General features: G+C 41.3%; 1 protein-coding gene across 1 annotated transcript in view; it reads right to left on the reverse strand.

Moving 5' to 3' along the window:
- Nucleotides 1-4,194: 4,194 nt before the first annotated feature.
- Nucleotides 4,195-22,355, reverse strand: part of LOC146868498 (ectonucleoside triphosphate diphosphohydrolase 8-like) — a 140,016-nt gene continuing 121,855 nt past the window's right edge. The window contains exons 9-10 of the mRNA XM_085610661.1: nucleotides 14,371-14,508; nucleotides 4,195-5,960 (exon numbers count right to left, since the gene is read on the reverse strand). Of these exons, the coding sequence (XP_085466787.1) occupies nucleotides 5,748-5,960; nucleotides 14,371-14,508 (351 nt within the window). The 3' untranslated portion in view covers nucleotides 4,195-5,747. The remainder of the gene's footprint in view (nucleotides 5,961-14,370; nucleotides 14,509-22,355) is intronic.

Below are 22,355 nucleotides of genomic sequence, written 5' to 3' on the forward strand. Positions count from 1 at the left end.
GATTACTAAAGTGTCTTCTATTCTAGCATTATTTTTGTGCATAAAACTAACGATCTTTTTTGGCATAACAATTCTGAAGTGGCTTCGCCACAGTAAATGTTGCTTAAAAGCAGTACCACATAGGAATGGGGAACCTGGCAACATTAGATGTTGACTGGTATGGTTCTGTGGATCATACCGAAAATGAATAAGCAGGACCTCCCCTGGGAGAGGGGGTGGCAAAGTGGAGGCTTAGTGCTTGACGTACAAAGCTCTTTTACAGTCCCAAACCGTGCGATTTGCAAAATAACAGGGTTAGCAACACTATGTAACTTTTCGCATAGTACAGAAGCCCTTTTACGAGTCGGAAATGTCTTTCTGACCTGTAAAAGAGATTTTGTAACCCATTGTGAATCACAAATAGAAAGAGTTGTTAAAGGGGAAATTCCTTCGTATTTGCGATTTAGCAAGGGCTGACTCAATGGTGTGTCTGCACCTGAGGTCGCAACCACTGATCAGTTATTGATCCTAGCGTTGGTGTTGTAACTGATTCACAAAGGGAGAGGTTCCCAATGAGACAGCTTCATTTTTAGGAATCACGTTAGTGGCCTCCTGCGGAGCAGGCAGTGCTCTAGAGAACACTACCTAATCCCCCCAAAAGTCTTCCGAAATGGGAAACATTTGACAAATGCAAGGCAGAGGTCTGCTGTGCCTTGCAGGCTTCCATCCCTGCATGCACTGCCAGTCACAGAGGGTCTGCCTAAATAATATTCATTAGGCAGAAGAGACAATTTGTAAAGCAATCTGGTAATTAGTACATAAGCTGTATCACAAATTGCATTCCCTTTCGCAAACCATTTTATGTGTTTGTGCATCCCATGTTTACAAGAGGTAATAATACATCAGCCCATTTGTTATTAATGGGCAGATGTGTTTTTGCATCATAAGAGGAAAGGATTGAAAAATAAAAAGTTCATAAGACATCCTTTAGGGGCAATTTTCACATTGTCATTGTAATTTGTTCTCGAGACATGCAGTGATTTACTGAATAACAGTCTCATTTCTCACGGATATGAAAGAGTGGCCAGACAGGCAGAGGGGCAGGGATCCACAAAATTCCATTTTGTTTACAAATAGTTTTGGAGACCTCTTACCTATTATGTTTCAGACGAGATTTTGGGAAAGCTGCAACAAAAGTATACATGTACCATTAGTTTTGCAATTTAGGGTCCTTGCTAAATTTTCCAGATAAGTACACAAATCATTAACAAAGTTAATTTTGTGTGTGCAGAGCGTAAGTACATTTTTCTCTTTCACCCTCGGCGGCTTTAAAATTCTCTTTATTTTCCTTTCAAAATGTGACATAGCATTTCAGTTTTGAATTTCGTTCAGTACTGCAGCTGATGCTTGGGCTTTACCATATTCTGTTTTCCTGTCTGTCTGAATGTACCCCTGCCCAGCCAGAATGCTGTGATTTGTGGTAGAAAGTGCTGAGCTATCGAATGTTTCCAAAATGGCGTTTGGGTCAGTTACTATGGAACACCACGGTTGTCTCCACCTGGTGGAACATCTATGCTACTTATTCTCTAACCTGTATTCAATAAAGTCAAGCCTGCTTTTGTTCTCTCGAGTCCAGTCTACTTCTTAATGAGTTGGGCACCTTCCAGTTGGCAATGAGATTTGCTCACCAGTGTTGCTGGAGGTCTATGTCATTTTCAACTGACTCTCCTAGGCTTTCTGTAGAGGGTGACGGAGATGGAAAATAGAAGCAAATGAGAGGAGAAGAACCTACCTGGTGCATGTATCTGTGAGGAATCTGCTTTGGACACTTTGGTGGCAATTGTGGTGCCTGCGCCGAGGAGTCGGTTTTTGATATGAAAAGCATGTCTGCTGGCCCCAAATGCTTGCTGAGTCCCGGACTCTACTTTACCAGCCGCGACAACCCTTGCACTGTATGAGGAGCAGTGGCTTATGGGAGGGGAAAAGTTTGTTACTAGCCTTCAGGGGCCTGAAGACGACATGCCCTACTGCTTCCGAGGACCCTCTTCTGGCATTAGCTACTACTGGAAGGTAGGACTTTGTGCTGAATTGCTATTTTCCTAGGTTAAGGGCGCTCTGCAGTACACTGGCAGTTTTAGGGGATCCATTCACAGGACACTGATTCCAAAACGTGTTGTTGGTACCTCATACTCAGAAGCATGTGACCAGTTCCAGGCTTGCATGGTAATGTTTAGTACTTAGCAAATGCTGCACTTGTACTGATTGATGTGGGCCAAAGGTAGGCAGCTCTGACATTTTTCATTTCAAGTGGTTGTTTAAGGGGAATGCAAGACTGCAAGTCAGTGTTCCTGCTTGTTTGCAACATGGAGTGTGTTCTGTGTGTATGTAAGTCGGGTGAACACAAGCTGGTCTCAGGAGGCAGGCTCTTTCTGGCTTTCAGTGCTTGTACTTGCAAAAGCGAAGCAAGGTCTTGGTAGATGGAGCGTTCACACCGTATGTGGGCGAGGTGTCCACTTTTGATCGGATAGGGTGTCTGATGGTTATTTCCAGTAGGCAGTGGTGATTTCCACTGGTTGCGCTGTTTTCTGTGTTTCCGTTACTCATAGTCATTTCATCAGGGTACAGGAGACAGAAAAGAGTTTGCTGCAGAGTGAATATTGCTTAAGGGGCAATGGAAGGAACAGCGATTGATCTGTCCTTATAGCTTTTCTGACAGTGGTTCACGTAGTACAGAAGCTGGATCTGTCCCACAGTGTTGTCGGGAGGGCTGAAATGTTTGGCAAATGGGACATGGATTATTTGCTTCCATTTTAATGTACAAGTGGAACTGTGTATTCACTGCGAGACCAACCACTTTCATGGGTAGTTGCTATATGCCATCTCGAGTTCTGCAGACTTGTTAACTGTATCCTGCAAGGAAGACCAGGTGTGACTGGGACTCCTACAATGGAGCTTGAACACTGAGTCACAGGTTTATTGTCTTGTTTTCTCTGTTTTGTCTTCAGCATTTGCTTGCTCTGAAGGAATATACGCCTGTTGGGCTGAGGAAATAATACATTGTACTATTGCTTGCTGCGGGTGCAAAAATCTCACCTGATTGGTGGAGAGATTATCTCGCTCTGCTACTTGCTGATGGTGTTACGTATCTCATCTATGCTGCTAAAAGATTAGCTTGCCATACGTGGAACCCACGCACAGTGGGTTGTTTCTTATGCTTCTCATGCAGATAGTTCTGTTTTTAACAACCGTGCCACGTTTGTCCACATCAGAAAGAGGTTTCATAAATGTTGATTTTATTGTGTCTTACTGAGTAGTGTCAGATGGTGAATCTGTTTAGTTTCTTCTCAGCTATATATATTTTATTTAGAAGAACAAACAACATATGGTATTGTTAAAAAAATACAACTCTTTCTTTGGGGACGATGCAGTCCGGCAGACAGGATGAGGCATTGGCTATGAGTTGCTTGTGTTGCTTTTCTGCCCCACTGCCCGCGTCACTTAACCCGAGGTGCCATATGCATGTTTTCATCTACTCAATGAGATGCAGGTTTTCATCTACTCAATGAGATGCATGTTTTCATCTACTCAATGAGATGCATGTTTTCATCTACTCAATGAGATGCATGTTTTCATCTACTCAATGAGATGCATGTTTTCATCTACTCAATGAGATGCATGTTTTCATCTACTGTTCCTCATAATATTTAGGACCTGATGGAATCTTTATTCTAATTCCAGCCAAAATACAGGTTCAAGGTAAGTACCCACGGGAGACCCCATAACACACTCCCTGCCTGTAGGACCTTGACTGGGAATCAGCATCCATGCTCCCCATTACCCCCCAAACAAACCCTATTTCCCTTTTAATATACACAAATCTCTACTACCCTACATCCTCTGCCACATTTGGTTTGACGGAAATTAAGTTATTTTCCCCAGCACGGCTGCAGCAAATAATGCGCATTGATTTGACTAGGTACCGGCGGAAGAGCATCCTATGGGATATACCCCCTGAAGGAAACATACTCCAATGCTTTATTTGTGATATAGACCTCCGTCGACTTATCTCCATGTGTTGTGCCTATGTTTAATTTGAAGGCAATATAAGTAACATTTTAAACAAACCCTAGTTTTATACTGCTGATAGCATCATGGATTGTTTCAGAGCCGGTGATAGTAATGTAGAGAAAACATGACATTCTCGATGTGCAATGATTTCTTTTTTTGGAAAGTGTGTTTGGAGACACTTCTAGGATTGATACCAAGAATACAACTTGATAGAGAAATTGTATTATTCCTAAAGTTGGTGCCTTTTTAAGTCCTGGCAGGTATTGTGCCATGTCCTGCTGAAGTGGTGCATGAGTATCTGCAAACATGCTTCTGGCCTTTTCTTCTTTTTAAAAGATGTATATTTGAGGGGAACTAATAAACGTGCAGTTAGAGAACGCGTCATTTCTCAGCCTCATTTCGTTTCCCCAATAAAGTCAAATTGGGAACTCTAAGATTTCAAGCTTATTTCATACTAATCCTTGAAGGAGACTTTACTTAGTATCTCATCAAGCATTTGTGACTCATTCAGTCTTTGTTTTCTTTACATTTGATACTTGTGTAGAAAATATATAGAAAATATAGAAACCAGAATAATTCATAGAAAAATGCTATGAAGCACACGGGATGGATCGTTTAATCACAGCAGTCATTGGAAAACCTAAGATCTCTGCCTTCATCGCTTCCAAAGAGACTCAACTATGGCAGAGGATTGCCTCTCACCAATGTCTTTACAAGAAATTGCCCAGGACCAGGGGTGATGTGACTTGCCCCTTTTCTAGCACAGACTAAACGTACATTTATAGTGGCTCTTATGTGTGGTTCTGAAGCCTTGGTGGTAAACACATGCCTGTAGTGACTTGCAGCCAGTGAGGGAGCATGACCAACGCAACATCATGTATGTTTGAAACCACTGGAGGGCCTAGCTCTGCCTAGCTTCATAAGTGATCAGAAGAGCCCCATTGCTGCTTTGCCATGCTAACCTAGCGACATTTAGGGTTAACTCCAACCTTAAGACATGGAAAACATTGTTTGATTAGCGGCTTCAGGCAATACCTGTGTTATAAAGCCTTGCAGGGCTCAAGTATGATAAGAACAGAGGCTGTGAGATATGCTCTGCGACTCCTCATGTCTCCTCTTCTCAAATGTTTTTGAGATGGTTTCCATCATCTTGTTACTGTAGTAGAGAGGCTTATAGATGAATGAATAGTATTAGTGCGGATACCAACCTATCTATGTTGCAATGTAAAGAACACTTTCATAGGGAGATCCACATTTGCAGATCTTCAGAGGAATGTAAGAGCACTTAGGTGAACTACTCCAATACAAACAGGACAAAAGGTTTAATATCAAGCTTCACCCCTTCTAGGCTCCGTTACTTCTTCCTTTCAGCCAATGACATTCTGCCTACAGTGCAAAACAAGGAGACATTAGCTAAGTATTTTCAGGTATTTTACTTGGTGTCAAAATTAAGCCGCAATGGTAGAACTGAGTTGTACTTTGTCCCAACAGAGTTGAGAATCTGGTCTATTGCCATATATTTCTAAGTAGTGGGTTCCTATCACATCAGGCTCCCAGCGTGTGCGCCTTGGAATGTTTCCCGTTATGGTTTGATCTTGGCCCCCATTGGACAGAATATTGATTCAACAGCATAATCACCATTGGCACCCACATTGGTCCCGTCAATATATCAGCTGGCAAGCTATGGCGGCCTCTTATGGCTACATCAATGTCTCATAAGTGGAAACTGGTTTCTGAATGCAGTGCAGCAAGACCACTAACAGAATAAGAAGTGCAGTCAGGAAGCTGATGGCGACAGTAGCTACCCAGACGATATAACTGTGCCCCCTCACTTCAGTTGGTGCCTCTGAGGGTATCTTGTTTGTTAGATTCAGCATGTAGCCCAGAGACCAGCCAATATCTGCGTTGCCAGCCTGTGGGGAAAGAGAAGGAGAAATCTCAGAACCACCACACGAGAGATGTATTCACTGAGAGTTATGTATACTATAACCCATTAAGGGTGTCAATACTCCTATTAAAATCCAGAAGTACATCTCCCTCTCCCATACCCACATCAACTTACCTACTGGTGTGCAATGAGGTTTGCACTTTTTAATCGGTTCAAGGCTAATTCATTACAGATATAATTATACATAAAACAGCAACATAATAAATAATACAATTTAAACACAGTAACATTAATAATAATTTGTAAAGAAGGTTTCCCACATGTAAATGCAATTTAAAGATTCTGTAAGGTTGTGAGAAAATCACTGGCCCCGAAAATGTCATACTTATTTAACAATGGAGTTAGAAATAAAATGTAGCTTTGCAAAATTAGGAACAAATCAATGACAGATATTAAAATATATCAGAATCAAAATTTACACAGGTACATTTCTCCTGGAAAGAAACCAATGTATTGTTTTTAGTGAAAATGCTGTGATATAAGTCACAATTGAGCCTTCCATGCCTAGCATCTTATACATCTACCTGGGATATAAAATAGATAGAAAACATATTTTGGCCTCAAAGTGTTCATATATATTTTTTTAACCTTGACATTGAGCTCATGTATTCAAGATTGTGTGTTGTGCAGTAATCCTCAAGCAATGCGTAAATCAATATTTTATTCATCACATCACTTATTTGTAGAGAATACTGATTTTAGCAAATAAATATCCGCAGTGCCATGTTAAGCTAAAGCCCATACAGTATTACTGGCTAAAAGTCTTACGACAAATGCCTACTGTGGTGCACGTCTCTTTTTCGAAAGAGACAATGCAAAACAAAAATGTAAATGTAGATAATGACACACAAAATGTGGACTTCCCATTTCGATCCTAACTGCCTCAATACTGGCCAAACTGGATATAGCGGGAGATTTTTTCCAAACAGTGGCCCTCAAATCTATCAAAATTAAGCTTGGTTTCGAAGATCAGTGCTGCACAGCCACATAGTTCTGTAGGTGATTTTGTTTCTTCTTAAAAATATTCTCCCACATACCTATGGTGGTCTACTCCCCTAAGTTTATTAGAACCCAAGTGTCAAGTGCAAGAGTGTCCTCTCCTGCCAAATGACGAGACATATCATAAGTTTGTATTTATTTCTCATTAAATAATTGATGAAACTATATTTTCAAAGCACGCCTACTTACCTCTGGACACGTCTGGGCTTTGATTAAGTATTATTAGGTCATCAGCAACTAAGAGGATAAGCCTTTGCTTGTTTAATCTTTTAATTTATCAGCTACATCACTGCAAAAATGTATAGTGTAAGAACACAGCCTTGCTTTATGTCATTTGTAGTGGTACTTGACATTGCAACTTTATCTAACTGTACCTTTGTTAAAATACAGAATGAAGAGCTTTAAGAAGTCAATCAGAGATAATGAATTCCATCCCCATGAGCAATCGACGCCATCAGAGGCAGCAGGGACGTCAGTGAAACAGGCAAATTAATTGCTTTCCTCAGTCAACCTCTGCGCAACTTTCAAGAGAGAAAATATGTAATTCACCATGCTCAAGCCTGGACTAAAGCCAACCTAGGATCTAACTCCTCCATCAAAAATTAAACTTTAGAAGATGAATGTAGCAAGTAGATTAACTATAAGAACCGGGATAGGAACAATCACCTTTCTAGCAGATTTACTTACAGTGAGACCCTTACCACGCGGATCTCGTAACACCAGTTTTGGCAATATAAATGAATATAAACCAACTGCTGCACACTATAAAGAATATTTAATTTATATCATATATGAGTTCTAACACGAAACTAGTCACTTATGCGTGAATCATAGCCAGTATAAGAAAAGGCTAGATGTAACTCCTAGAGTGTCTATGTCCTGTTCTTTCACATGAACTTAGACTGTCTACGGTTAAGTTATTCATGACTTTCAATAAACAAATTATTACTAAAACTGCATTTCTGATTGAGGTGTACTCTAAACCCTGAAGAAGCATCAAGCCCCACTGGTGAAACACGCATTGGTGCAGCAAGAAGAGACAATCATACAAGTCTGTTTATGCATGAAGATTTTGGACGCAGCACATAATGAGGAACACACATCTAACATTTGTAACGAAACCGGTGCTCATGTAAAGCGCTCTGATACCTGATTTCTCGGGTCTAGTTCGCGCTATATAAAACTGAAGAATCATCTCCTTGCAATAGGTACACAGCCTTGATCATATGACTGTACTATTTTATTTTTTACCTTTTCTCTATACTGTTTGTGTTTATTTATCTAGCGCTTTGGATAAATCCTCAATAATAAATGACTAAATAATTGCTTAAATAAATTAATTAACATATTGAGGCTGTGTTAGTATTTCTTTTCTGACCTGTTCTTGAGTGCTGCAGACGGTGTTTGCTGAGATGCTGGGGGTTGGCAGGCATAGGAGGGATTCTATTTAGTTCTAGCATCTGTCAAAGCTGTAACCCAATACGGAGATCTCTAGGTGACTACTGTTTTACTTCCAACCTTTGTTTGCTCTGCCTGTTGCATAGAAACTAATGCTCTGTGCCACCATTTAGCATTCTCCTTGGAAGTAACTGAATGAGTTATTGCCCTACTAACAAAATGCTTGCCCGCGTGGGAGGGCTCAACCAGTCTCTTGATCATTTTACAAAATACTGTTGGGTCCAGAGCATTAGAAAAGCAAGGATTTGCATCTGGCTTCCACTAGCACCTAGCACAAGGAAAAATTCAGAGTGATGCTCTTGGAGTTGAAGCCTTTTGATGTAATGACCTGGACTTAGAAGGGATTTGTTTTGAAAAAATATATTTTCTTCCTTGTCATGGACATTCTGGGCTAACGTAATAGCTATAAATGGCTTAACTTGGTATTGTTATTCACTTATTGAAAGGGCACATCAAATAGCGTTTTTGCACCGGGAGCGAGGAGCGCTTCCGCAGCATTTTTAACTATTTTATTTTGCTTTTAAGGGCTTTTTAAACCTAATTTTAGCATAGCTTGCACATTTTCACATTTTTCCTACCTTCCCGGAGTCTTCCCCAGTTACCGCTGATCTCGCTTGAGTGCGTTGGAGGCAGGTGGAGGCAGCCATCTTGGGTGGACAAGTGGTAGCAGGCTAGTCTTTCTGAAGGCCTGGCTACATAGGGAGACGCTGGCGCCCAAGTCAGTGACCTGAAGTCAGGTGAGTCAGGTGAGACTTTAACCTATACTTATACCAGAGAGGCTTTGCTGGAAATGAAAGGGATGTATAAGACCACCGACTGCACATGCCTTGCTGTTGACTCAGGATCTCTAGCCCCTCCCGGGACCTGTCCAAACTGCAAGGCGGCGCTACCTGCTATTCTCTACCAGCCGGTTAAGTCCAAGAAGGCCTCTAATACACTGGTCGGTCCAACTAACAGATGCATTTTGATTAATGCTAGGTCCCTGGTGAAACATAGTTTAGAGTGCACGAGTCTTATGGAGGATAACGACATAAAGTTAGCGTTCATCACCGAAACAAGTACGGACGAGGCGTCCGGACTGGATCTGGTGATAGCCACTCTGCCAGGCTTCCTATGTGAGGTCCTTAACAGGCCAAACAGGAAGGGAGGCGGGCTGGCAGTCATCTACCATAATTCTATTCACGGGACTTTTAAACCAGTATGTTTAACAACCTGCGAAGCCCTTTCTTTTAATCTCAGTTTAACAGATCATCATTCCTTCAAGGGCACGCTACTGTATAGGCCACCGGGGGCCAGACATTCTTTCTTTGCCTCTTTGGGGAATATATTGGAAGAAGGCCTTTTGTGTGACTCCTACACCATCTTGGGAGATTTCAATTTTCACTTGGAATTCCCAAATGACTCTGATACGGCTAAGCTATTGGATTTGATGGATACTGCTGATTTTAAACAACATGTTAGAGGGCCTTCTCACTTAGCTGGCCATACCTTGGATGGTATTTTTTCTAACCACCCAGGGACGTCATTTATAGGTCTACTACCTCTGGTTTGGTCTGATCATGCTGCCGCTCTGTTTGACCTTAATGTGGAGGTCCAACAGATAAGGAGCAGATGTCACAAAGAACTGATTGAGACCAGAGCTTGGAACAAAGTAGATGCAATGACTTTGCAGGAAGTCTTAACTTCCACAGCTGGCCAAATAACGGTAGAAATTGAAGAAGCGGCGGCCTCCTATACCAGATGGCTTTCACAGGCATGCGATGAACTGGCTCCTCGTAAACTTATTGTACCGAAAAGAGCTCACCCTTCGGCCCCATGGTATACAGAGGAGATAAAAATTCATAAGTGTAATTGCAAACGCTTAGAAGGCAATTGGAGGAAAGGCTATCTTGACGCAGAGAAGACATTGTATAAATCTAGCCTGCGAATCTACAAGCAAGCTGTTCTGTCGGCTAAACAGAAATACTATTTAACTCAAATTGAATTGGCTAAGAATTCACCTAGAGAGCTTTTTCAAACGGTCTCTAAGCTGGCCACTTTGAGGCCAACTACGATCCAGTCTAGCCCTGATCTCTGCAAGGAGATTGCTAACTTCTTTCGAACAAAAGTGACAAACATATTTTCAGCCTTCAGTGACTCAGACAAGGGTGGTCCGTCTGAGGCGACGGATCCTGAACACTTATGACTCTCCTTGCAGGCCATGGAGGAATTTAAACCACTGACTGCAGGACACGTTGGAACTCCACACAGGAGTCAAATCAGGCTCACCTTTGGATCCGTGCCCACTAAAAATGACTAAACTGGCCCCTATCCCTATTGCACTATTTCTTACATCTATTTTTAAAAGTATGTTTAAATGTGGACATTTTCCAAAACAATGGAAGATGGCTTCTATATTACCTCTGCTAAACAATCATTTTCAGCCGATTTCACGCCTTCCTCTTCCTGCGAAGATGGTCGAAAAGGCGATGAATAGTCAACTCAGTACTTTCTTGAAGCAAGCCCAAGTGTTGGATTCCTCCCAACACGGTTTTAGAGTGGCACACAGCACAGAATCTGCCCTTATTAAGGTTACAGATGAGATCAGAATAGCAGTGGATCAGGGAGGTAGGGCAGCCCTGATCCTACTGGATCTTTCAGCCGCATTTGACACGGTCCATCACGGGATTCTGATGGACCGTCTCAGAGAATGTGGTGTAAAGGGCAAAGCCTGGGATCTGCTCAATTAATTTCTCTCTGACAGAGGCCAGATTTTAGCCCTGGGGAAGTTTCAATCGAAACCTTTCTCATTGCCATGCGGCGTCCCGCAGGGGTCCTCCCTGAGCCCAACTCTCTTTAATGTATATGTTTTGTCTCTGGCACCTGTTATTAGTGCTTATGGGTTTGGGATCACCTCCTATGCAGACGACACGCAATCCTTATTACCAGGCCAAGAAACTGGAATAGACATCCGCTTCCAGTCCTGCATGGAAGAAGTCGGAAGATGGATGGCAGGTAACTGCTTAAAGCTGAACTCGGACAAAATCGAGGTGATGCTGTTTGGGAATGACCCTATTTTCTGGACCCCCTCATGGTGGCCGGCCTCACTTGGGTCACTCCCCATTCACTCAAAAAAGGTGAAAAATGTGGGTATTCTGTTAGATGAGAAACTTTCCATGGGAGCCCAGGTCAATGCGGTAGTCTCAAAAACAGGATACGTTTTAAGAACAGTGAAGAAGGTCGTGAGTCTTCTTCCATTGGACTGCCGGAAAACAGTAGTCACGGCCCTGGTTGTATCGAGGCTGGACTACTACAACAGTTTATACTTGAACATCCAGCAAAAGGTTTTGTACAAACTTCAGTTGCTTTGGAATGCCGCAGCCAGACTTCTCACGGGTACTCCTAAATTCTCCCCAATCTCCAATGAGATAAAAAAAACTGCACTGGCTCCCGGTGAGGAACCAGGTACAGTTCAAATCGCTATGTATTGTTTTTAAAGCATTGCAAGGATGGGGACCTGACCATTTCAGATGGCAATTCCAATGGTATAAACCAATGCGAATGCTACGATCATCAGAAGCGAAACTGGCCGTTGTCCCTTCAACTAAAAAAGCCCACTGGGGCAGCAGAAGCTTCACCCTGTGCGCCGCAAAGGCCTGGAATGGGCTTTCATTTGATCTGAGAAATGCCACTAATCTGTTAATTTTTAGGAAGGGTTTAAAGACCTGACTTTTTGACAAATAACTTTCCATGCTCCAGGCCCAGCATCAAGAGAAGTAACTAGCGCCAGGACACCTTCGGGTAATCACGCGCTCTAGAAATCGCTTTAACATAACATAACATAACTATTTTCAGAGTCCATCTTAGAAGGTTGATTGTTTGCCTCTCCAGGGATTAAGAGTCTTTTTAGATGGTAATGGCAAGACAGGAAATTGCTGTTACAAACACAATATTTAAAGTTAAAGAATTGCAGTTTTTCCAAAATGCGTACCAACGTATTGCGAACAGATCCATTTGGAAAACAAACTGCCGGTCAAAATTAAAAACATGACTTTACTGTAAAAATCTGGATAAAAGCATGAGCAGCGATGCTGATGATGATAATAAGCACTTCTTCAAAGAGAAGAAGAGAATCTGGAATGTCTAAAATATAAGAGAGGCTGAAGAAACAATACATTTGAACCCTAAAATGCAAACTGGAATAGAAGTCATAATAAAAGGTGACAACAACAAGAGAAGAAAAAACGTAACTCAACAAAATCTCCTTCATCTGTTCAGAATATAATGGCCCATAACAGATAGAAGATTAATTTGTCTTAAATACTACAAGCAGTCTGGATGTGAAACCTGCTAACCAATAAAACACACTGACTAAATAAGATTAAAGTTAGGACGAAGGTGTGCAAAAAATCTGAACAATATGAAGGTATTTGAAGATTTCATTGATCCTAAAATACTGAAGAAAAGCTGAAGGAGTAGAACATCAGAAATGGTCTTACAGGAGGCTTATATTCTGGAGCAAAGGTTTAGAAATTATTCTCGTATGAAGTCAATCTAGGGATCACACAAAAATAATGGTGGCTTATGATAAAAATACAGAGAATTTAAACCAGGCAGGGCAGGGTCTGGGTGCTGCTTAAAGAGGCTCAAGATTTAAATTTTAATTTATTCTTAAATGCACCTACTGCCTCTCTACACCTTCCTCCACTGGCTTAGCTTATACATTCTAAAACCATATAAAAAATAATACATTTGAAAAAAAAGCAGATGTACTTTGGCAACTTTATCAGAAGAAGAAGATGCAACTGTAGTGAATCCTTTGCCGAAGAGAAGCAATTTAAAAAGACAGCATTAATACTAAAATAGTTCTAATTATTTATGTTTGATGCTAAATGGAATTTATTTTATCCAAATTAAATTGGGTAGAGTTGAGGCCAAAATTCAGTTTCACAAATTTGCCAATGGAAAATGACACAACAATATCTGTTCAATCCAAAATCAAAAACATTTTTGCACGACCTAAACAGTTTTTGAAATCCATAATTTTCTTAATAATCACCATATTGCATTGAAAATACAACCTTTCGGTGAATTAAAAATGTGAAACAAAAGAAAGACCAAAACATTAGTTCCTCAATCGGATATCCCTTTCACCAGTTCCATAGTATCTAAGCATGAGAATGCCTTCAAATAATGAAAACACTATACTCATCTTAATCACTGCAATGTCTTCAACCTATATGCTCCCCACTAAATATTAAAAAGCTTTCCGTGCAGTAAATGGGCTGTATGCTGACATATGCTTCTTTTCTGCAGAAAAATGAGCTTTGAAAACTAAAATAAATCTCGCCCATTGACTACAATTAATTTTCCTTTGTCTAATACATTTACTAAAGACAACCATACAGGAGAGCAGTGTACTGTTCTCAATAAAAGTTTTGCTCTTGGTAAAATTGTATAATTTCAGGCCAATTGAACAAAAAAAATGATGCATTACAAGCAGGTAATGTTTATCTAATAAGAGCATCTCAGGTTTCTGGAGAAATATAGAAACTTCTTTGTGCTGCAGCTTCATTATTATCTCAGTGGAACCCATCAATACATGTCTACCAGAGGGTCAGATGTCTCTGTCTCTCCCTGCATGCCTACCAACCACAGCAGTAAGGTCAAATTATTGAACCTCATCAATTCACTCACAAGTGTCCACTATATGGTGAGATCAGAGTAAATGTCCTCAATAGTTATGCACTATACTGTATTCTCACTGTTGGACAGAGTGCCTAACTCTCTCAGGGATTGTCATAAGATAACATAGCAGCTAAGGAAGGTTCATTTGTTTGCACCAACAATTTGCAAAACCCCTCGCTACTATATATAAAGTTTACGCTTTCCAAACCATGACTTAAAAGGGAAACTGATAAAGATATCCCATTGGGTACCTGTTTGCGAAAGTGTATGTTTTCCCATGTATGGTCATCAAATTTGAAACCATCAAGAAGGAGAGTCAGGATGTAGGTGCTTGCTTCACAGTAACCATGGAGCCACTTCTGATCTGCATCAGGAAATTTGGATATCAGCTGGAAAGAAACAATTACAATTTTGCATTTACTATAAGACAATCAAAATAGTTTTCAGCAGATTTGTTGTTTCTTATGTTAAAGAGATGTAGGCAATTATTAGTTTACATTTGAAAATGACGTACAAAAAGTTTGTCTTCTAATTAGCTTTACATGTATCTTCTTTTCCCCCTCTCTAGTCGCTTGTACCTTTGACTCTGTTTTTTTGTGCCAGCCTAGGGCAACATTAGTGGCTAGTTCCCTTCTACTCTTAGCTTTAGAAGCAGGATTCCCTTTCTCTCAACCATTTTCGTTTGTTATCTTGGTCCTCCTCACCATTGATTTCAGGGTCTTCTTTACCCCCTATCCATTCTTCCATAGGTCTCCTCCTAGTGCATGGGTTCTCCTTTCACCTTGCAAATAGGGCCATGATATTCTTTACCGATGGGTTACACATGGATGTTTACTTCAGTGGAGTAATATATGTTTGCCCCAATAATCAGACCCCCCGTGGATATTGCAGCATAGATTGGCAAATTGTGCGGCATCAAAAATAGAAATTTAGTGGCATAGAATTGTGTTTTTTGTGATATTTTTTCTGTAGCACTTTTTGACCCACATTTGTCCTGTTCCCCCAGACACACTGAGGATCTAGTTAATCCACTTAACACTTTTGACCCTGTGCCAGTCCATCGTTATGAACCAGGTCTGGCAGTTTGGGCTCCACAGTTCCCAGTGGAGCAGGGTCAAGACTGATATGTATACAGCTGGTTCCAAGCAGAGGTGGCATGGTGGGCAAAATAACGCTGGATTGGGAGGCTGTGATTAATTCCAACGTTTTTGTATACTTTATTGGATTCTACTTCAGCATGTGGGGCAGAAGGAGTCTCCTATAAAAGCACAAACATTAGGTCAGCATTTTCATTATCTGCGCCTTGTGGCCAGTGCTCACAGTGTGCCTTTCATGTGCAGGCCCTGAGAGGTAAATGGTCATTTTTAGGTCTCGCCTGACCCAGCTCTTGCGCTGGTCTGGCGAGATTTTAAGTAAGGGCTTCAAAAAATGCTACCGCCGGCTACAGCTTGCAGTGCATGTGCGCAGGCGTGTGCTTGAGCAGAGGCGCCATATGGCATTTCGTATGCTCATTAAGCGCATCGCTCGAAGGCCACGCGTGCACCACTCGAGAGACTACCACTGCCACTCCGTGGCCTTAAAGCAAAGGCATCTCCTGTATTTAAAGGCTTGGAGGTACCGGTTGTGTAATTCAGTGATATTATGCAATAATAAACATTGATATTATGCAATAATAAACATTTTACAATAACTATTTGCAGATCGGATTCTTCTCGGAAACCAATCCCTTTGTCAAGCCATGACAACCCCCAATGTGCTAAACTGTTTAATATTACTAAAGTTAAGATTGTAATTAACTAGTGTGCATATTTACATCTCGTAATTAAATCATGCGTAACAAGACAGCTTCATAAAAGTTCAATACATCAAGCCAGTACAGTAATTCAAGTCTAATAACCTATGATACAGAGCCACCCGATTCATCTAATCAAAACCAACGTAGACCGTCATCCGATTCGAAACCTCCATGCTTCAATGTGTGCATTGTATTAATTGTGTTTGTAATTAGCAGAGTTAACACCCAGTCTACTGTTCTGGCATGGCAGGGTGCCCTACACACGCCTACAAACCTCGAGTTGGAGTCATATTCATGTTTTCCACGAAACACATGCCTACAGGGGTTCGAGGGTTGCTGTGGGATCCCCAACATGCTCTGCCATGCAGCATCAACTCTCTCTCTCTCTTTCACGCATACGTTGCTCTCTCTCGCCCTGCTTGTCCAGCCGCCATCCGTGTTGCTTCTGACCCCATCCTCTGTATTCTTTCTAGCACCAGTACTCTCCGTGTTGCTTTTGAGCCCTGCTTTAGTTATTTCCCTCCACCCGCCTTAAGAAAAAAAGCTTTTGCACTGTATTTATTTTTCTTTATTTACCAGTACAGCTTGGATCAGTAAATAAAAAAAAAAAGAAAATTTCACACGCACGCTGTAGGTGCGTTCATGTGTTGTGCTTTTACCTACAAAATGACACAGCTGCTGCGACTGCATAATAGCGTCTTTTTTTTTAATGGGTGGTTCCTTTTTATCCATGCTGCACAACATCGCTAAAAAAGCATTGGCATAGCCAATAGGTCTCGCCTTTGGGACATTAAGTGTTTAGTTATCCAGCACAATATCCTTGGTGCAACAAAATCAATTGTTGCATGGCTAAACATTTAAAAGGTACAAGGTTTAGCCATGCAACAGCTGATGTTGTTGCACCAAGGATATTGTGCTGCAAAACTAAATACTTATAAGGTCCCAAAAGCGAGACCTATTGGCTATGCCAATGCTTGTTTAAATCAGCCATAGGGTAGGCACTGATTTTTAGGTCCCGCCTGACCCAGCGCATGCGCTGGTCTGGCGAGACATTTAGTAGGTGGGTTTTGAAAGTGCTACCCACATTTTTGTGCTGGCTACAAGCTTCAGTGCACGATGGCGTGCAGGCGCACAGCTGCTCCCCGCATTCCCCCTCCCTTCTCGCCCAGCCATCTGCCTTTCCTGCGCCAGCCTTCACCACCATGCCCTTCCCCCGCTTCTGCGCGTGCATCCCTAGCGTGCTTTAGCGCGTCATCGCGATCACTTTCGCTTTCAGAGTGATCGCGATCGCAATGACGTTCGCTTTTAGAGCCGCGCGGCGTTCCTTTTACTGCCGCGCGGCAAATGCTTGTGTTATTAAATGCTGTGCAGTACAATGTTCTTTTCCTTTTGCAGAAAACTTCTTGCTTGCTACATTTTGATTTCTCAATTAAAAATTTCTGGTAGGTACTTTCTTACTATTTCTTGTTAATTTTGCCAATGCTTTTACTTTTCTAAGCTGCAACACCTTCTTTGTGCGCAGGTAACTTCTTAGGAACACTAATTCCAAATACTCAGATTGTCTAAAGATACACTACTTCCAAGAAAAGAGAGTTCTCCTAGACGAGACGATATACTCAGATACAGGCATTAACTGCCGAAGGGTCCGGTCGAAGAAACTAAATGATGACCAACAACGAAACTACCATCACTAAACTTTCCTGATGGAAGATATAAAATGGCTTCTTCTCCGTAGAGTTTCTCAGGTGACATGTGCATTTTTTGTTACAGCGCTCTTCACATTCCGGGCACAGCTGCAGAGGAAAAACACTAGTGCACTGGAAGGAGAGCTGAGCTGGCAGCCACCTTGAATTTTCAGCACTGCCAGCTCAGTCTCCATTCCTTATTTTCAGTTCTTTTTTGTCTCTTATTAGTTTTATAATTAATGATGCTAGCGGTTTTTAGGAATCCTCCTTAGGATCCTGACAGTTACAGAGAATACCAATATCACTTTCAACATGAGTGTAGGCACCTTTGAGACATTCTCAGATCGTTTTAGTTTTATATTCGGACACCAAGTGAAATTAAATATGACAAAATTGAGGTAGGATGTTGACGAGCTTCGTATTGTGATATTGGATTATGTGAATGGTAAGTCAGTGGACATGTTCCATTGTTGCATTCTGTTCACAAATAGTTCTTAATGAGGTAATTGCTAAAGGGAAACATGAGACTTGGCAAAGATGAATTTCAATTTCCAGCATGCACATTATATTTGGCAAAAACTCCAGGACTGTCTGCTGTTGTGTCTTGCCACAGAGTTATCATTTTAATGAATTTCATTTTAAACATTTATGTAGGGCACTGTTGACCAAGAAGATATCTGGACACTTTACAATTAACAATTAAACCGCTAACATACATCTAGATATGGCAAAGTTGGATTGAAGAGGAGATAGAAGAATAGGAATAGATGAGAATAGGAACTACATTAGTACGTAATGCAATCTAGGTTACAAAGATAAATGTCAACATACTAAGCACATTCAATTTCATGACTAGTCCTAATGCACCATTTTTGAATGGTTGTGGATGCATGGATACAGACCTGCATGAGGCATCATATCTGCATTATCATTCTATGGTTGTGAAATAATTTTCATGGGGACACAAAGCCTGTGTTCTTATAGGAACTGTAAGCAATGTTATGCATTGCTCTGTTTATTTAAACATGTGTCAGTCTGCACTATTCCTGCATAACCAGTTATCGTCAAGGGAACAGACGTGCTGTGTTTCTCCTGTTATATGTGATATCGTCATCCAGTCCTGGTTGTTTTATGGGCACAGCTTTGCATGTTTGGAATTGCAATGCATCTCTGCTCAAGTAGAGTGTAAATATGTGGTGTGTACTTATGTGGCACTGAGTGGTATTTAGAGTGTATGTTGCATTGAGTGCAGTGTAATTATATAGCATATAATTATGTGGTACTGTGTGGTATTATGTGGAGTGTATTTATGTTGCATGGAGTAGAGTGTAATTATGTGGCACGTAATTATGTGGTACTGAGTGGTTTTATGGGGAGTGTATGTTGTATTCAGTAGAGTGTAATTATGTGGTGTGTAATTATGTGGCACTGAGTGGTATTGTGCTGGCATAGCCAATAGGTCTCACCTTTGGGACCTTATAAGTGTTTAGCCATGCAACAGTTGATGTTGTTGCACCAAGGATATTGTTCTGCATAACTAAATACTTATAAGGTCCCAAAAGCGAGACCTATTGGCTATGCCAATGCTTGTTTATTTTTGTAGTGTTACAAACATGACATTTTCACCTACTGACAAATCGTAAATTTATATTTAGCGTGGCATCACCAGTGAAGGCTCACCTAACCCAGTTACCAGTCCCTCCAACATTTCCTCTAGGTTTTTGCTGTTATCAGAAACTGAGCTACTCTACTAAACAAAAATACACAATCCTTTATTTAGAAATGCGTAGACAATTTGAATAGGTTATGCATTTAACATGATTTAATTGCGAGTGCTTATTAGATTTACGCACACAATATTTAGTTTTATAAGACTTGCATATCTCGGTAAACCACAGATAAAAAGTGAACTGATAATTAGTGAGTCAGGGAAGGCACCCATAAGCTCTGTTTAAAGCAGTTCCTATAGTGTGGCAGGAGATCGGTGGAGGGGAAACCATGTCTCTTTCTGACTGCAGCAAACCTCTGACATTTATTACTGCCCATCCTTCGACCCCCTCCCCCCCCCCCCCCCTCCCCAGGCAGACAGTGGCCAAATGCCACAGCTAAAGAAAAAGACTGCTCCCACAAAACCATCACAAAGCCTTACTGAAGACGCACAGAGGCAAGCAATGAACGTGCAGTTTATGAAAGCCAGTGACAAGACGCCATTACTTTAGAATACGAAAGATGGGAACAACAAAACCAACACCATGGGAGTAAAAGCTTGCCATTTCCATTTTTCGCTGCAAGTTAGTTTCATTACACAACCATAGGGGGACTTTATAAATATTGGAGGAATTTCATGAATAGCGAAATCGTGATATTCTGGAGGGTCTGCTTTACCGAGCAAATGCCTTTGCCATGCATATACCTTTACCACAAATGCCTTTACAACGCAATGCAAGTATATATAAGGTAAGTGAACCCACACACACACACAAGCATTTTACTTAAAAACATGTATTTATGTTATTTTCTATTGGGGGTGACCCCCATTTCTTTTTTACTTATTAGAAAAATAAATGTTTGCTTTTTGGGAGAAAATCCCCCACCCACGCCCATATTTCTGTAACCTTACCACCTAATACCTTTACCCACCCCTATATTCTAAAAACACCATTACCACCCTATGCTCCTACCAACCCCTACAGCTTAAAAAAAAAACTTTACAATCCTATACTCTTACCCACCCCTAAATCCTAAAAACACCCCATGCCGCTACTTACCCGTAAACCTTAAAAAAAACCCTGATCACCCAATACACCTACCCACCCCAAACCCTAAAAACACCATTACTGCTCAATACCTTTACCCACCCCAACAACACCCTTACCACCACATACCCTTACCTACCTTTAAACCAAAAAAACACCCTTAACACCCTCTGCCCCTTCCCAATCCTAAACTCTAAAACACCTTTACCACATAATTTCTTTATCCACCCCACTCCTAAACCCAAAAACACCCAACACCCCTACCTACCCTGAAACCCTAAAAAAACCCTTATCACCCAATACACCTACCCACCCCAAACCCTAAAAACACCATTACTGCTCAATACCTTTACCCACCCCAACAACACCCTTACCACCACATACCCTTACCTACCTTTAAACCAAAAAAACACCCTTAACACCCTCTGCCCCTTCCCAATCCTAAACTCTAAAACACCTTTACCACATAATTTCTTTATCCACCCCACTCCTAAACCCAAAAACACCCAACACCCCTACCTACCCTGAAACCCTAAAAAAACCCTTATCACCCAATACACCTACCCACCCCAAACCCCCAAAACACCCTTACCCCTAACACGCTACACACCCCTAAACCCTCAAAATACATTCACGACTCTATGCCCCTACCCACCCATGAACACACCCTGACCACCCAACACGCTTAACCACCCCTAAACCACACACACACACACACATGCATACACACTTACCTTAAATATACTTTAACTTTTGTTGTAAAGGTATTACGTTGTAAAGGATGCATGGGATAGGCATTCCATTGTAAAGACAGCGTTGTATAGGCGGTCTCTCTCAAAAGTTTATAAATGAGAGTGGCAACACAAACAACTAATGGTATGCCGTAGGCGGGCTGTAGGTTGACTGAATTTTAAACGATACGTAAAAAACGGCAACTGCTCTCTGGAAGTGCCATCAGAGTCTGAAGCGCCATTCCTCCAAGCATCAGGGCAATTACATCATTCAGTAACCAAAGATGTGGTAAGTAAAGGTGCAAAGAAAAGTATTTTGAGGCTCATTTCATGAAATGTAGTATTCTGCGAGGTAATACTGCACCCGATAAAAAACCGTACCTCAGCATGCGGTATTACTTCCTCATTCCCAGTTCAGCACCTTGGCTAGAGTGGTAATTCAGCATGTCTTACTCCTTCTGAGCGGTAAAACTCGTAATGTTCATATTTTTTCCCTGCACACATTCTGCCAGGTTTCACCTGGTGAAATCTGTGTGGGGAAAAATGTGTTATCCTGATTCGGCCCAAACTCTAATTTGAGGCTAGTTTACTGTGCTTTTGAGAATGAGAGCTATGAGTCTGAAATCATTCATGGGCATATGTATGAAGCCCATTTCCCGTTCGCAAACGGGCCGATTCTCAGAATTTTGCAATTCCTTATCTTGCGAAAGCATTTAAGGAATCGCAAATTGCGATAACCTAAATGCGATGTAAAAAGCACCCAAGTTGTGCGATTTCTCCTTAAAAAATCGCAAATTACCACCAACTTCAAGTTGGTAGTAATTTGCACCAAGTGGCGCACATACATGCCCTTAGGGCATGTATGTATGCCACATGTGCACACATGCACATTTCCAGGGTGCAACAGGGTGTCCTTTGGACACCCTGGCAACCCTTGAAATTGCATTCTCAATTTGCGATTCTCTAATTGAGAATCACAAATTGGGAAGGTCTTCCCATTCATTTCTATGGGCCTCTAGGCCCATAGAAATGAATGGGGAGATATTCCTTAATTGTGAATCGCAATTTGCGATTCGCAATTAAGGAATACGTAGGATTTGCATAATTATTTGCAAATCCTACATACATAGCGTTTTGCGATTCTCAAATAGCGATTCACAAAAAATCTCTATTTGAGAATCGCAAAACAACATTTTGAAACATATGGCCCTCAGTGACTTACAGTAAAAAATAGAACTACTAACAAAGTTTGATGATTACTTTGGCATA

This window comes from Triturus cristatus, chromosome 1_2 (assembly GCF_964204655.1).
Source record: "Triturus cristatus chromosome 1_2, aTriCri1.1, whole genome shotgun sequence".
Lineage (NCBI taxonomy): Eukaryota > Metazoa > Chordata > Amphibia > Caudata > Salamandridae > Triturus > Triturus cristatus.